Source organism: Alosa sapidissima, chromosome 16 (assembly GCF_018492685.1).
Source record: "Alosa sapidissima isolate fAloSap1 chromosome 16, fAloSap1.pri, whole genome shotgun sequence".
In the NCBI taxonomy this organism is placed as follows: domain Eukaryota; kingdom Metazoa; phylum Chordata; class Actinopteri; order Clupeiformes; family Clupeidae; genus Alosa; species Alosa sapidissima.
This window is the reverse complement of record NC_055972.1, coordinates 32,215,894-32,231,977: the sequence shown is the minus strand read 5'-3', so window position 1 is coordinate 32,231,977 and position 16,084 is coordinate 32,215,894. Positions and strand designations below refer to the sequence as shown.

The following is a 16,084-nucleotide window of genomic DNA, read 5'->3' as shown; positions in this document are numbered from 1 at the left end:
CAAAGATGTAAGCATTATAGGTAAATTAGCTTATTTGTACAAAAGCCCTTACATTTTGTCGAATGATTTCTTATTTTTTTTTGCTTTCTGAACCATTACTTTCATATATTTCACAAGGGAATTATTACACAACTTCCAGATCCATTCAAATCCCACGTTTTAGGCAAACAGCTCTGAGGATGTCTGCCTATTTCCCTTTTATTGAAGGGCAGCCCTTGACAGTTCTGCCAAAACAGCAATCCACTTATCAACCTCCCTCTTGCAACAATCAGACAGCGGACAATTTACAAACTGATGGACAGTCGCTCAATTAGAGAGGGCTGCGGCATAACGATCCATCGCCTACTTGGATTAGCTGTCCTGTCTTTCTGCTCCTGCGCTTAAAACTCCTTAGTGCAGAATGGCTGCAGGCTAAGGGCTTTGCCTGGTTCTGATGGGGAAAAAACAGGACAAAACTGCAGCATCAGACTGGCCACATGCACTATAGGAGATGCATCAGAAATGCCACTTACTCCATTCCAGCCCAAACTAAAATCTCTAGTCTGCAGTAATTGTAATGTAAGAATTAAAAAAAGCCAAACATTACTGCTGGTCATGGTTTTGGTTGACACAATTGTATTCAGAAAAAAGTATTTGGTTTTAGCCCATGGTGTTAACTGCAAAAAAACATATCGGTCAACCCCTAATCTTAACTGCCATGTAAAGCCACCACAGACTAAGGGATGATAAACAGAGATCATCCAATCTGCAGCTGACAATGGTGAAAAGGAAATGGGGGGATTTGAAGCTCTACGGAGAATGTTTGAAATGTGAATAGCATCAGTAAATGCTATGTGCTGTGTGTTCTTCTTTATAAAAACATGGTATATTTGGAAGACAACAGGGTCAATTCTGAAGCTTTGCCATGGAGAGCTACATATAATTGTATTCATTAAACAATGATTCATTTCAAATTCAGTGGCTATTTTGGTGCCTAATTATACTTCATGATTGGTTAAAAAGAAGACAAACAGCTCTGGACAATATCATACAGCTTTTCCATAGTCAGGAGTTCATGTGTGTGTGCTGTTAGCCAACATCACTGTACTAATTCTTTTGTCAAATTGATGAATTTAATTAGTTACATCATCATCTGGGCAGAAATTCTGTTCGAGATAAAATTTTCCATGCACTCCCACCCAGTGTGATACCACTTAAGTCAGAACTGGTCACATCTTATTAGTTTAGTGGAGGTCGAGGGGGGTAAAATGGACTAGAAAATGGGATTGTCACACCCATCTGCCAATATGACTGACAGGACCTAATCATTTACAAAATGTCATATAGCCGTAATAGAGAAATATCCCAGCAGTGCATCCTCAAATCTAATAACAGACAGAATAACAGCCCAGTAAATAAATCAGTTCTGCATTCTCATGCAGCGGGGTGGAGCCTAAAGCGGTCAGTGGCTGATGGATGAGGACAAACACATATGAGATGGATAACTCTGCACTTTATCACAGCCTAGTACAGCACAACACTCATCTGTTTTAATTAAGTTTGATAGCCATCGTTTTCAGTGTGCCACATGACCAGTTTTCAGAGAGGTTAACAGTAGTGGGTAATCAGACAGACGCCAACTTGTCCTCTCCTACGTACGGCATCCCACACGATCGTATGACACAGGGATATTCATCAGAGTTAGCCAAAAACAAACACTAAACTACAGCCACAGACAACCACCAATGAGCAAGATGACAAATTTAAGGTAAATTTACAATCGCAAAAACACAGAAATATACAGTGGTGGTCAGGAAGACACTGTGCACTTAATTGATAATTGGTAATCTCCAAGAATGAGTGTGAGGTTAACCAGGGTAAGGTTTCCCAATAACATTGGGTCATATTTACCAAGGGTGTATATCTCTTAGACAAACTAACTTGGCTGATCACATGATGACCAGCTGTGACTAATGAAGCCTTAATCAACAAAAAGATGATATCTAAGAGGTGTCTAAAAGTTAGTCACCTGATACTATATAATAAGGGGAAAACATTTCAGACATCTGTGGGGGTTTATTTGAAGGTTATCTAATGCAGTTGCCTGCATGGATGCGTTGCAAGTTTGCTCAAGAGGAGAATGTGCTGTGTGGTATCTCCCATAATGCACTGTAAGTACACCAGCTACAGACCTCTGAAGTTCGCCTACACAAAAGCTGCTATCTTTGCCCATAACAGGAGATCTGGGTCCATGCTATATTTTCTATGGGAAAATAACATGGGGATTTTGAATAACGGCACCTGTCAAACTGTCGTGGCAACAAAGAAGTCTGAAATGCAGACTGCAATGTAAATTAGCTTTGTTTAGAAGTAAGAACTGCAACATTTTGCCATTTGCCTCATGTCTTTGGTGTTGGCTCTAATGGACAGAAGCAAGTTTACTTTACTGGAAAAATTCTGATCGCCCAAACCATGTTCTTGCTGTTGATAAAGATTTTAAGATTTATCGTAATACTTAGTGCTGTTTAGTTGTGGCTATCAGTTTAGGTTATTCAAGAAAAAGTTAATTTCACTTGATTTTGTTTTTCTGTTTGGACACAGAATATTTTGAAAATGCACAGGGGAAAATAATATTTTCAAAAATGTCTGTTGTTATGTGGAGTGAGCCTCATATTTAACAAATATTAACATAGTCTATAAATGCCTGTGCTAATAATTCACCCCTTGGACCTTGTCATTATTCCTTGAAAGCAATTGCTAATAGAAATGTATATTGGAATGACCATTTTGAGTGTAATTACACCTGAGGGCATTAGAGAACAAGTACATGGTTGGAAACATGCTTTAGAAGTTTTCTTCAAGACTCCAAAATTTAAACAGCTTCAACCGTTTGGTCGAGGTAATGTCCATGGATTCTTGACAGATTGGTTCAATACAATCACAGCTTTACAATTAATGGATAAATAAGATGGTTTTGACTCAACTAATACACCCACAATAACTTGTGCTTTGAATGAGAAACTATACCTGTAGAAATTGATCTCTGGGTAGTTGGCATACTCTGGCTTTCTGGCGTTGCGTCGAGGAAAGGTACAGAAGAAGGCATTGGCCAGCAGGCAGGCGATCTGCTCTTGGGACAACGTGATGGAGTGATTCATCCTCTGCTTCAGCAAGGGGATTGGCTGTACATGGGGAGAGGTGAGGCCAGCAGCACAAGGCCGGGAGAATTAGTTTAACCATTTAACATAAGAGGAGGGCAGAATCACATTAAGCAAATGGCCTGCAGTAATTAAGGTGCTCTGCTGGATTCAGCATCAGCACAGAGGGTCATCCATCTGCGGTGATTGGACCTAAAGAGCCTCTTGATGGCAGACTGGATTACTAATCAATGAAAACATTAATAACAGGAACATAAATACAAGATAAGACCCTGGTGACTGCTATGTCAAGGCAAAGCACTCAGGATAAGCACTCAAAATAAGATGCAATGAAAACTGAAGTCATATGAAGCCTGTACATCTGACAGAAAAAATGTTCAACTGCAAGATGGAGTTCAACTAGATGTACCGCAAAACGGTACACCATTATGACAGCCGCTCAGTCCTGCAAATTCTCTCCACAAAAATAAATCATGTTTGTCAATTGGTCTCCATCTCCTACTGCAGCCCCTACTCTAACAACTTTTGTGTATGTTGAGTGTGTGCATAGTGTGTTTGTTTTTGTGCATATGTGAGTTTCTGTGTGCGTGTTCACTTGTGAGTGTGTATATGGGGGTAATGGGGTGTGCGTGTGTGTTTTTGTGTGTGTGTGTGTGTGTGTGTGTGTGTGTGTGTGTGTGTGTGTATGTGAGTGTGTTTATGTGTGTGTGTGTGTGTGTATGTATGTGTGTGTGTTTGTGCGTGCAAGCATTTAATTGTATGTGTATGTGTTCGGCGTGCGAACATTTAAGTGTATGTGTGCTTGTGTATGTGTGTGCTTGTGTATGTGTGTGCGCGTTCCTGTGTATTGTGTGTGCCTGTGTCTTTATGTGTGCGTGTGTGCTTGTGCATGCTTGCGTGCGTTTTGTGTGTGTGTGGATGCGTATGTGTGTTTATGTGTGTGCCTGCGTGAGTGTGTGTGCCTGTTCGGGCTGTCACTTTTGTGAAAAAATCTTGTTCGATTTTTGAGATATAAGCGTATTGAAACGATTTTTTATGTCTAAAGACGTTTCCAATCCACGGACAACTAACAGGCATTAGGACGAATGTAAAGAGGGCGCTTGAAGACGCACAAGCCAGCAATATTTCTGATGATTTATTGGCGTGAAGTTTCGTGTACAATGACAAACAGGAGTGCAACATTCTCGAAAAACAAGTGGACTGCCATAACATCAGTGAAAAACATTACTGCAGGCTTCAACGTGGCTGTGTTTACGATTAGAAATGTCAAACAAATTTCATGTAGCCTACGTAGGAACTCACTGCACAGTTTGCATACCGCTTTGTCCTTCTCCATAGTTTGATCTACCCAAAACCCAAAGTGCTTCCATATCGAACACCTCAAGTTATTAGGTCTTATCACTCGTCTCGCTCATGTCGCACAGGTTGATCGCGTTGTCCTCCATTTTTTGGCAAAATACCAGAAGCACAGCAGCCGATTGAAACAGCTGTTTCCGGTGCGTAATATTGGTGGGAATTTTCTTTTTAGCTTTCGCAATGCCTACTGCACTTTCGGAATTCTTTATTTTCCTTTTCTGCTGGTTTGTGAGTTTTGTTACATCTATCTTTTTTATTTGTTTAATTCGTTTAAAAATAATAGTGTACCTATTTCAGTTTTCGAAACTTGTGATTTTCTAACGTAAAGTAACAGCCCTAGTGCCTGTGTGTGTGCATGTGTGAGTCTGTGTGTGTGTGTGTGCATGTGTGAGTCTGTGTGTGTGTGTGTGTGTGTGTGTGTGTGTGTGTGTGTGTGTGTGTGTGCATGCATGTTTTGACTTTTTCATTTTTTACTAGGTAGCGCTATACCTCAAATGAGTGGATATGGGATGGGTTGACATGGCCCCTTCAGACCAACATACAAACATACAAGTTGGTCATCCTGTGGCCCTATGATTCTCCAGACCACACAGAAAAGGAGAAGAGGGTGTCCGGGCCCCAGAGAGGCTATAATGAGGGTTTCTGAAGGCAACACACATTGCCTTATTTCTGTTCCAGTAGCGCAAATCAGAGGGTGCGTTTGATGCCTGGAAAACTGGAGATACTTCATAGGTGTGCAATCATTTGAAAAATAGTTGATGTTGTAAACACGGCATCACAATAGGAAATTCAACCAAGCATGTAATGTTTAATTTGTGCATAACACACGTTTATTAATGGTAAGCCCATAGCCGCATGTAAACATATAGTTCATTATTTAGAAAGATAACGGAGATACACTGAGATGATTGACTAACTAATATAGTCTATTTATGAGTCAAGTTGTTTTGCAGCCCTCCAATCTAAAGGGAGTACTACTGTACATAAGCTTTGAAATGATACAGGCCTGGTTCGACAAATGCTTTTGTCCAAAGCAACTTTGAAAAGTTCATGTGGGGTTTGAACCAAGCACTTCGGTGTCAAAGGCTACATTGTTATCCATTACACTACCAATGACATAGTATTTCCAGTATTATAGATTATATAGTATTACCTGATTATGGACTCTATGAACTATTGAGCTCTGTAGATTTTTGGGGTAACGGCTGAACTGGAGTAGCGGCTCTCTCTTCTTCATATCTTCCTCCAGAGTCAACCTTTCTTTAAGTATCTGAGTGGTGTGATGCAACTTCCACTTTCTTTTCTATGGGTCTAGTGCAGTTCAATTGGAAATCAGTTGGAACTTTTGCGTGTAGTTTCAGAAATATTTCCCTGTATTCATTTGAATCACTTAAGCTCTTCATTCTTCATTTCTTCTGTTATTCCACAACCTGGCAGATGACCCTTGGACAGGGTGATTTATACATCGATAAAGTCTTTTTTTGTAAGTGCCTAATTATGATGCTCTGATAAAGGCGGTGATGCTAAAACACATAGGCAAAACATTAATAATGTTTATCTGCCGTTGTAATGCTACTAAAGCCAGGCACTGTATGATAAGCTATAGTATGGTTCTCATGGGATGAGTACCTCTGTGAATATCCATCTTAAAAAGTCAGCAATCCATGAAGGCAGCTCTGACAGCAGATGTACCATGGAAACATTGCATATGCAACACATCTGGCCTTTTAAGTTTTGTGTACCTCCTCGTAATGATCCTATTGTTATGCATAACAAGCACAGGGCAAGAGATATAAAATGTACTGGAATTACTCGGTTTTAATTTTAGTCAATATTTTGTGGGGGGTGGGGTGGGGTCGTTGTCTGAGTATACATGCACTGGAAGGGAATCTATTTATTGACATAACAGATTACTCTGCTACGCTAGGTGGCAATTTGCCCCCCTTCCTGTTCATAAACACCAAAACATTCTATATTAGCTTCATTAGCTTGCTAACTAGCAAACTCTGCATTATCAGTGTAACAGTTAAATAGTTAACATTACTTGTTGTTGGGATGTAACAGGGCTCTACACTAACATTTTTTTCCAGGAGCACTTGTGCGCCCAAGTTAATCTAACATTACACTGCAGCTAACACTTAAACATGCCAGTGCACCAATTGCGAATATTAAGAATGACTGACAACATTTAGGCTACAGGAAATAGGATTTTAAAGATCAGTGCCTACTTTATTTTCAGTCTGTTCTATTTTCCTACATTTTGTTAATGTAAAATAGTATAATACATTGCCATATTTGCATTTAGCCTGTATATCAAGTACCCTGCCAAATGTAGGCTAATTTATTTATTTGTGAATCCATCTGTAGCTAATCCAAATATGCCCATGGTGACCTATCTGACTGCATACTGCCTAAAACAGCTAACTACAACATTTTCTCATCCACAAAACCCAACATAGGCTAATCAAGGATATATATATTTTTTATACTTTTACTTTTTATTTGAAATATCTGCATTGATGGGGGCAGTAGGCAAACGTTAGGCCTACTTTCGTTTTGCACTTCAGCTTGTATTCGGTGTAAACAAACAAGCATGCGTGGAAGCCTGGAGTTATCAGTAGCATTCTACCTTTGAATAAAATGGGAGTATTACGGGAAGCTACTTCTGTGTTCGCTACAGCTATATTTTGCATATTGCAGCCAATACGTCAACTGGGCTAAAAGGCATGTTAGGTTACCTTTTCTTCTCTCACTGCATTCTCAGAATCTCATCCTGTTCCTCCAAAATCCGATGAATTCGGTGGATAGAAGAACTAATTTCTTCAATCTTTGCATCTTGGCTGGCTAGTCTAACTTTCCACTTTTTCTGCGTGCTCTTGGATTTGATAGAAGCGACTACTAGCGAGTCACAACGCGAAACTGCTAACGTTGATGGGAGTTGTAGTTTTTATGCTGCATTTGCGACGTGATTCTATGGTTTGCACCAGTAATGTTTCTTAATGTTGAGGTGTATTTTGTAGACAAACATTGACATGGTTAGAAGTCATTCGCACCAGTGCGCCTAAATATTTTTTTGCACTCGCACGCCATCATTTTTACTCGCATGTGCGAGTGAAATGGGCGCACTGTAGAGCCCTGTGTAAGTTCACATTTAAATGAAATAAGGTGCAACCTATGAGTATGTAGCATTGTGACATAGGTCTTAGGTAGTTAGCTTGGTAGCCAAGCTAAAAAGGCTGAAGACAACCACGTCAGTGCTGGCTGTAGTGTTATCCAGAGGTACGCATGTACAGAGGGCATAGGCTAATTTGTCCAATTGAGTGTATACATAAACGCATTATCTGGGGGGGTTAGTCAGAATAAAAGATATTTATTCATTTTAAAAGTCTGGTTTACTCGGAATAACACAATTTTTCGAATGTCATTTAAATGTACTGATTAATGACTCCTGATAGCTCCTGTGTGTTTACCTGTGTGCAGAGGTGAGGGGCACTGAGTGCGAGCTGAACCATGCTGGGGAGAAGGACCTCAAACAGCCGTTGGACCTCATTGTGCTCCAGAGCCTGCAGAAAGCAAACAGGCCAAGGTCAAGATAACTGTAGCACAATTAAACAAATGACATACAACTTAAAATAATAGGCTCTAAGAGAAATAAAGTTAATAATTAGGGTAAGGCTATTTGCACCCCTGGTACAATTAGCAGTGTATGCTATTCGTACCCTGGCACAGTTAGAAGTAAATTCTATTTGTACCCCGGTGCACACAGCAATGTGTTCTATTAATACCCCGTCCGGTACAAATATCAGTGTATGCTATTTGCACCCCTGTGCATTTACTCTAGCATAATGATCACACAATGTATAAAAAAAAAAAATGAGCAACAGGTTTTTGTTTTGGGTGTGAATAGCTCACCCTGAATGCTGTTTGCCATGAATAGACACTCTGAATAAGGTATGCTGTTTGCATCAATGTATTGTTAGAAGTGGATGCTACACATACCCTGGTGTATATAGTAATGTACTGTATGCTATTTACACCCTGGTGCGTGAACTAGCTAATTGTTGCAATCAAAACTTCCGTTTGAGAACCGCTTTCTTGTTCAAATTGTGCGCCTTCTCTCCAGAGACATTGGTACACGTGCACACTCACTCTGGATCGAACCCCGGTCTTCCACGTACTAAAGCATGTCTGTGACCACTGCACTGTCTACTTCCACAACTAGAGGGATGTTTGCAGGTAAACTTATAGTTCATAGGCCTGAGCTTCATATTCACGAAATTTCTGTTAACTAACAAACTGACGGTTGTATGTGTTCACTGAACAAAGATTATGAAAATAAAACACAACTTTTCAATCTAAAACTTATTTTGAACAGATATTAGTGCCGAAACCTTTCAGAATTTTTAACTTTCTGTTGACGAAAAAACAAATATCCGCCATGTTTTTTGTGCACGTGAGCAATGTCTTTTTGTTGTTATGTCACAGGGTGTGAATAGCTCAGCTGTGTGGCCAAGGCTATTCGTACCGGGGGTGTAAATAGACACTCTGTCATAATTATCAGTAAAGTAAAAACAATATGATCATCAAAACAATACACATTAGCAGATCAAATATGCCACTAAAATTGTTCTATTATTTAAATAAACCCTGAAGTCCCCCTCAGCCCAAAGTAAAAGCCAGAGAAAAAATAAACGTTTTTAAACTACATTTAAAACTGCCAGTGGTGGTGCAAGCATGTCAGTGCTATCTACCTTGCGGTTAGATTATAGTTCATAGTGTTTGTATTTCTACAGGAGAAAATACAGAGATGACCTATGGAACTTTAATTAAAAATAGCCCTTCCCTGAGTCTATGAGTTAAACCCCCAAAGGAAAAGGAGAGCAATATTAGGCCTAGCTCCACATAAGTTTTCATATGAGAAATAAAAGTAAACCCCCTCAAAACTAGAGGTTAGGTGAAAATATTTTTTCACAACTGCAAGAAAAAAACCCCTGCAAGGCATGATATCACTAAAACAATAACAGTGTACCTTAAAAAAATAATAAAGACATATGCTGTCCTCCCATGACTGTAGCAAACTGCAACAATTACTCAATTGATCTATTAATTGTCAAATACTAAATGAATAACTAATTATTTATTTTTTTGGTGAAAAGATAAAAACTTCTTAGGTCAACACTATGTAACAATTAGCATGGGATACTTTTATCAGGAAGCTTTGGTATCATCTTCAAATTCATTTTGATAGTATATGGTCTTGGATAGGTGGGGGAAAGACCAAAAAACACATTTTGTCATTCACACCAGCCATCTAGGAACACACACACAAAAAAGAGACCAAAATGAACATATAACATTGCTAATTATACTGGCAAAAGACTATGAGGTATGGACAAATCTACAGATTCATTGACCATTTAAATAATTGCTTGTTGTCACCCTACACAGTATACTTCATATAACTTCATATATCGTATGAAATGCAAACTGCCCCACACCAATTCATTACTGTCTTGTAGGGGAACCCAAAACTTGCTTGCCTTCTCAGCAACTCTGGGATTCCATGAAACACAGGGGCATTACCACCAACCACAGTGAAGATTTACAACACTCTTATTTAGAAACATATCGGCTCCAAATGTCACAGTGATCAGTCACCCCTGCCTTTTCATCAAGGTTAGCGGGTGCGCTCGCCAAATTAAATGGGATTCCTGGAACAGATGCAAATGGCCAATCTAGGCAATACGCAGCAGGGTAGTGTACGTCTTAACAGGAAGCCTTGGCTGGCAATTTAGTCAAGGAGCATTTATAAGGGCGCAAAGGAGGCCTGACTAAATGCTGTCATAAGAAATGACCCAGCTGACATCATAAAGCACTCTTCTGGGTGTAATATATGGAGTGGGCTGACAGGCTGGTTTGGGAGGAGAGCTGAGGTAGCAGGAGCAGGGGCTTGATAAATCACAGCCAGGCTGACAGCTTTTCACACAGATTACACCAACACACCATACACTCCATGCACACTGGCCCTGTGGCCTCAGTGTCTTTACCATCTGACAAAATAATCAGGAGGGAGAAGTACTGTCAAAAAATGACTGACTACTAGTACAGCTCAGGTTTCCCCATTCTTAAATAAGATCGCTCTCTGGGCACAGCAAAAGAACTGCCAGCATAATTTGCAGTTTAACCCCTTATCGACAGAAATGAGGAAGTGTCTGGAAGGGATTTGTCAGGGTATTTAAATCTCCTTCATAATCTTCAACAGTTTGTCTTCCTATACTGCACATACCAATTATGCACTTGTTTTACAGAAGACACTGCAATGTTCAGTCAGAGGAAATGTGCTCTACGACTAGAGTGTACAGCATTTTGCTATTCATCAGGTCTCAGTGTTCATCAAACCTCATCTGACTTCTTCATTTAATGATCAACACCATGACTACTTTCAAGACATATCCACATTTGACTTTCATTTCTCACAGCCATCATACCTCTGCTGTCAAGCAGTGCACCCAAAGCCTTTCACAGTTGTTCAAGCATCGCAGGAAAACTCCAATAAATGCAATTAAATGAAGCCTTTCACCATAAAAGGAGTTAGACATTGACACATACAGTGGCTATCATAATTCCTACACAATATAACAACAGTTGTATTGTGATGTTATATAGTGATGTTCATAAATCTCCTAAATTAATTTTATTAAATCAATTGGCCATGGGAAAACTACTGATAAAGATGAATGCCGTTTGTGTGTGTGTGTTTTTTTTTTTTTTTTTATAAAATGGATTTCCATATAGCTCCCCCACAAGCCCTTCAAGATTGTTTTAGTTAGTGTTTCAAAACATGAGATTACAGTGTCCTCTGTTGGTCATAGGTGGAACATCACAACTTTTACTGTCCAAGTAAAGTGTGACCGTGAAATAGACATAACTAAAATACACAAGAACTACTCTTAGCAGACTAGTTAGGTGTCAAAACCACCAGAGACAACTCACATTAGTATACTGTATTATAATGAAGTTCCATATTGTTTCACTGTGTATTCACTGAGTATTTCAATTAGACTAAAGTTCTTGACCAAGTGTTGAAATTCCACCAAATTACTTTAACTCTTATCAGATTAAGGGTATACTATGCAGGTTTAGGTATTTTTGGCGAGTTTAGAGCTCCCTCTAGAGTCACAATGTATTTATATGTTACTCTGCTATTGTAAATAGCAACCTTCTCGCGACTTATCCCCACAATGCAAATGCTTTTGTTGTGAAGGTGAAGGATTAACAACAGGCAAAAACTATCTCCAAAGAGCTATATCTACTGACAAGGTTTCAGATTCTCGTGAGTTTTGGTGGGGCGCCACTCTTGGAAGGTGCATGACTGGTTTTCTCGGTAGGGACTCGCTACATCTATGCTGTATAGCTATGCTAGAACACTGTCCTGCGGTTCATACACAATGTGGCTAATACACAGGAAATTACCGTAGTGATGTGAGAGCTATAGGTCGATTCAGGCATGAGGGCTTCTTATTTTTTGCAGAGGGACTATAACCTATTGTTTAAAACGGAACCACTGACTGAGCTAGAGTCATCGAAGATGGATGTAAACACGCCAGACAGCTGATCAGCACAGGATCTCAACACACCACCAGAGATGCCCTCAGGGCCAGTTGCCTTCCTGACATTAACTTATTTCAAAGCTTTCCAAACCTCGTCTTCCGACACGGAGATCACATACTCATCTCTGACTGAGATGCTCCTCAACGCAGCTGTCATTGCAGGTATTGCGCGAACCACCTCGATACGCACAAAAAAGGAGCTCAACTCATAAGACATATCATGCATGTCTTCTCTTCTGGGACGGTTACCGCATTACCGCGGCCACGTGACTCTTACCGCCGGTCTGAGCTCATCACCGCAAAACAACAAAAAAAAAAAATCTGTGAAACATTGTGCAGACAGTGTGTAATGTCGTGATGTTTAATGTGAGGACCATGTTATCACATGGATTCAAAGTTTTCGAAACAAAATGTCAACACTCATCATCAAAAGATGAAGCAAACCCAACCTTTCGTGTGTGTGTCATTTCTTGCTTTTCAACCGCGGTAAGAAAAAATCCATGCCGTCCCAGCCCTACCTACGACTTGTGAATCATACTTACTACGGTAAGTGTATAAGTATATATAGTATATATATAGTATAGTATATATGCTCTTTTGATCCCGTGAGGGAAATTTGGTCTCTGCATTTATCCCAATCCGTGAATTAGTGAAACACACTCGGCACACAGTGAACACACAGTGAGGAGAAGCACACACTAATCCCGGCGCAGTGAGCTGCCTGCTACAACAGCGGTGCTCGGGGAGCAGTGAGGGGTTAGGTTGCCTAGTATATATACTTATCCTTATATGTTTGTGTGGGAACTCGTAATTTGAAATATGGTGCACAAGCAAAAAAGCCTATTGTTGATTACTGTTAAAGACTGCATTTGGTACACATCCTATACCTAAACGGTTCTGTACGAATACGTGTACCTAATACACCCCTAGTCTGAACACAGTTTGACACTCCATTCACAAATACGGGCACATACAGGCAAAATCAAGCACAAATGTCTTCTCTGGACCCCGAGCTCATTTTAAGAGGAATGATCTCTTAAGTTCCTAAATATTTACAAACTGTTGTTTAAAGAAGATGTGATGCAACACAGTGGTAAAATAGGACCCATTTGTTTCATTGCGCCCACCTATGCGTCAATAAATCAGCAATTACTGGCATCAACGGCATTGACAATTACTGGCATCACCCCTGTTGTCACTGCTTAGTTTTGGAAGCATGGTAGCTTTACGCAGTTGTCACAGCGGATTCAGATTAGTGCCCACAGTGTTTTGTGGTGCACATTTACAGATTTCTATACATTTTCATCTCACATTAATCAAATGTTCAGCTCTAGTCTGTTGAGTTTGTAATGCTGCTTCTCTAACTGATGGCCCCACTTTCACTTTAATTAAATCTGGATTTTAATTTATCTAATCTAGATAGAGATAGATAGATAGATACTTTATTGATCCCCAAGGGGAAATTCAAGATCTTGTTTTCAGTGTGAAACAAATATGAAATAATCAAAAGATTCTGTTTTATACATATGTTTGCTCAACTTTATCAGGGGTGCCAATATTTTGGAGGACAATGTATCTATGTCTCTATGTGCTCAAAATAGAATTCCTGCACATGCTCTGAATTATTGTGGTTCATTGAAGTTGACACACATGGCCAGAATACAAATAGTTTCTAATGAACCTTAATTTTGGAAATCATCACCAACGCTATACACTACTGTGTTTAAATCGCTTCCCCAGGGCCAGGCAGACAAGGGCTGCCATTGGCTGCGAATGTGGTCCATCTGCTGGGTGTGTTCAAGCTCAATAAACAGCAGTGCCTCTCAGGGCTTATGGGAGCAGCTGCTGATGTCATGCTGATTGCCCACCGCTGTCTTAATTGGATGACATTCACAGACAGAACCCTCAGGGAGAAGGCACCAGAAGGGGCAGACTCACACCGATTGAGCGTGTAGCTAGATGACAGACCCAGAAACCAGCCATTTCCCCCGTGTCAGTGAAACACCACTTCATTACAGGGCATTCAAACACACGGCTAGTCGTATTCCAAGGCAGCAAGCATAACCTCCACAGGTTGAAAGTAGAATCGAGATGACACAAAGTAAGACAACTTCATGGAATGAGATTCTGTAGCATACAAGTCTTTACCAGAGTTCTGAGGTGTGACTTGTGAATTTAGTCTATTATAACATGCAAAAGACAACAGGAATAAGTTATTTTATTTATTTGCCAATGAATCCTGGCAGTTAATTCAGCCTAACAAGATCAGGCTCCTATCTAAATGAATGAGAAGAGCTCCACAACTCCACATTAACCCTTTACTGCACTGTTTTCTCTTCATAGATAGATAATACATCCTATTAAGCTTCAAGAAGTTCAATGATTGTCTTCTTTATCATCATGTCAACATGTGAATTCATCTTTCCACTCTTCGATAGTCTGTGCCTAAATGCAGATTTGTTGAACATGGGCCCCAAAGTTAATAATGCGATCTGCCAGAAATTTTCCTTTTTTGAAAGACCTTTTCCCTTTTGAAACACTTTTGAACTTCAACACTGTTTGCAGATTGCAGGTTTTTGTGTTTTGTGAATTACTTTAAAATTTCCAGACTTTCACCCAAATTAACATACGTTTCTACAAAACAGTATTTCATAATTCTATACTTGCACCTTAGATCTACTCTATGGTTCCTTCATTTGTGTTTCCTACCATGGTAACAGTGGAAACAAACAGACCACAAACTGTCATGTTATGCTGTTTCTAACAATGCCACTGGCTCCTTACATTACAGGATGGAGTCAGTTAACAAATACACCATATTTAGAGTTAGGGGCAGATTTCCCTGTTACTGATCTGTCCCCTCCCTTATACTGTATACTTTAACTTTACCCATCTACTTCATTAAAACTTCACTGCTATTTATAAATCAGCGCAAGGATACTTTTTGAGTGATCTAATTTTTAATACATTTAATACGATTTACTAATCTAATAAATTTAGTAAAGTTTTTAAACAGATTAGAATAGAAATAACATCTATATATTTTTTTTATTTAATTTATCCTTTTTCTAACCAGGTGAGTCCTATTGAGATCGAAACAGAATCCTGGAGCAAACTTGACATGTTGTTTTCATTGAATTTTCTCAGATAATATTATCATATGCAAATGAACCATCTGCAGTTCTGATAATTGGGAATGTCACGGCCAAAGATAACCCTTTACTAGATCCATTTTGTCCAAAATGTCCCTTCCTAGGGGAAATGATGAAGGTAACTGAATTATGAAATATTATCTGGTAAAAATGAAAAATTTACTTACATCAGTACAAAGTACATTTAGGGCAGTGAAGTCCCATCGCTTGGCATGAGCAGCACTGTATCTCAGAATTGCATCCTAGAAGATAATAATTGTTAATGAAACATTCAGATTTACCAGGTGGTAAAAACATGAAAGCAAACTAAATGGTTCACTGAAAATCCTATTGCTTCAGGTAGGACTTTTGGTGCTTCCTGCTGGTTGTTGTGAATAGCTTTCTGAATGGATGAAAACCTTTTTTTAACTTAAAGACCCCCTCCATGCATTGATAAACCCACTGTCTATGGGAGACCAGGTGGAGTTGTAATACATTTTACTTTATGATTTGAGTTTTGCGTTGTTGACATAAAGCCTATGCAACATCTCATGTACTTCAAATACACTAATTCAAACACATTGGCCTGCCACATAAATGACCAAAATCAGACCAGTACTGAGTAATCCAGTCCAAGAACCGAGAGACAGAATGTGAAACTGGAACTCAATGGGAATTAAACTCTTGTTTGCCGCATACTAGATGACAGTTCTACCACTGTATCACCTCACTTCTTTGGCCATTTCAATCCAATTTTTATTCCTTTTCTAACATGCAGAATTCCTTTTGTTACTCTGTTTACAAAAAAAGCTGCCATCTTTGTCCATATAAGGAGATTCGGTGCACCGAA

The 16,084-nt window shown here is 39.5% G+C and overlaps 1 protein-coding gene across 7 annotated transcripts in view; it reads right to left on the bottom strand.

Annotated features, from left to right (window-relative positions):
• parga (poly (ADP-ribose) glycohydrolase a) overlaps nucleotides 1-16,084 on the bottom strand; it is a 38,666-nt gene that overhangs the window by 16,297 nt on the left and 6,285 nt on the right. For all 7 annotated transcript variants that reach the window (XM_042066028.1, XM_042066030.1, XM_042066032.1 and 4 more), the window contains 3 exons: nucleotides 15,423-15,497; nucleotides 7,964-8,056; nucleotides 3,007-3,161 (listed from right to left, as the gene is read on the bottom strand). In XM_042066028.1, coding sequence (XP_041921962.1) covers nucleotides 3,007-3,161; nucleotides 7,964-8,056; nucleotides 15,423-15,497 — 323 coding nt within the window. The remainder of the gene's footprint in view (nucleotides 1-3,006; nucleotides 3,162-7,963; nucleotides 8,057-15,422; nucleotides 15,498-16,084) is intronic.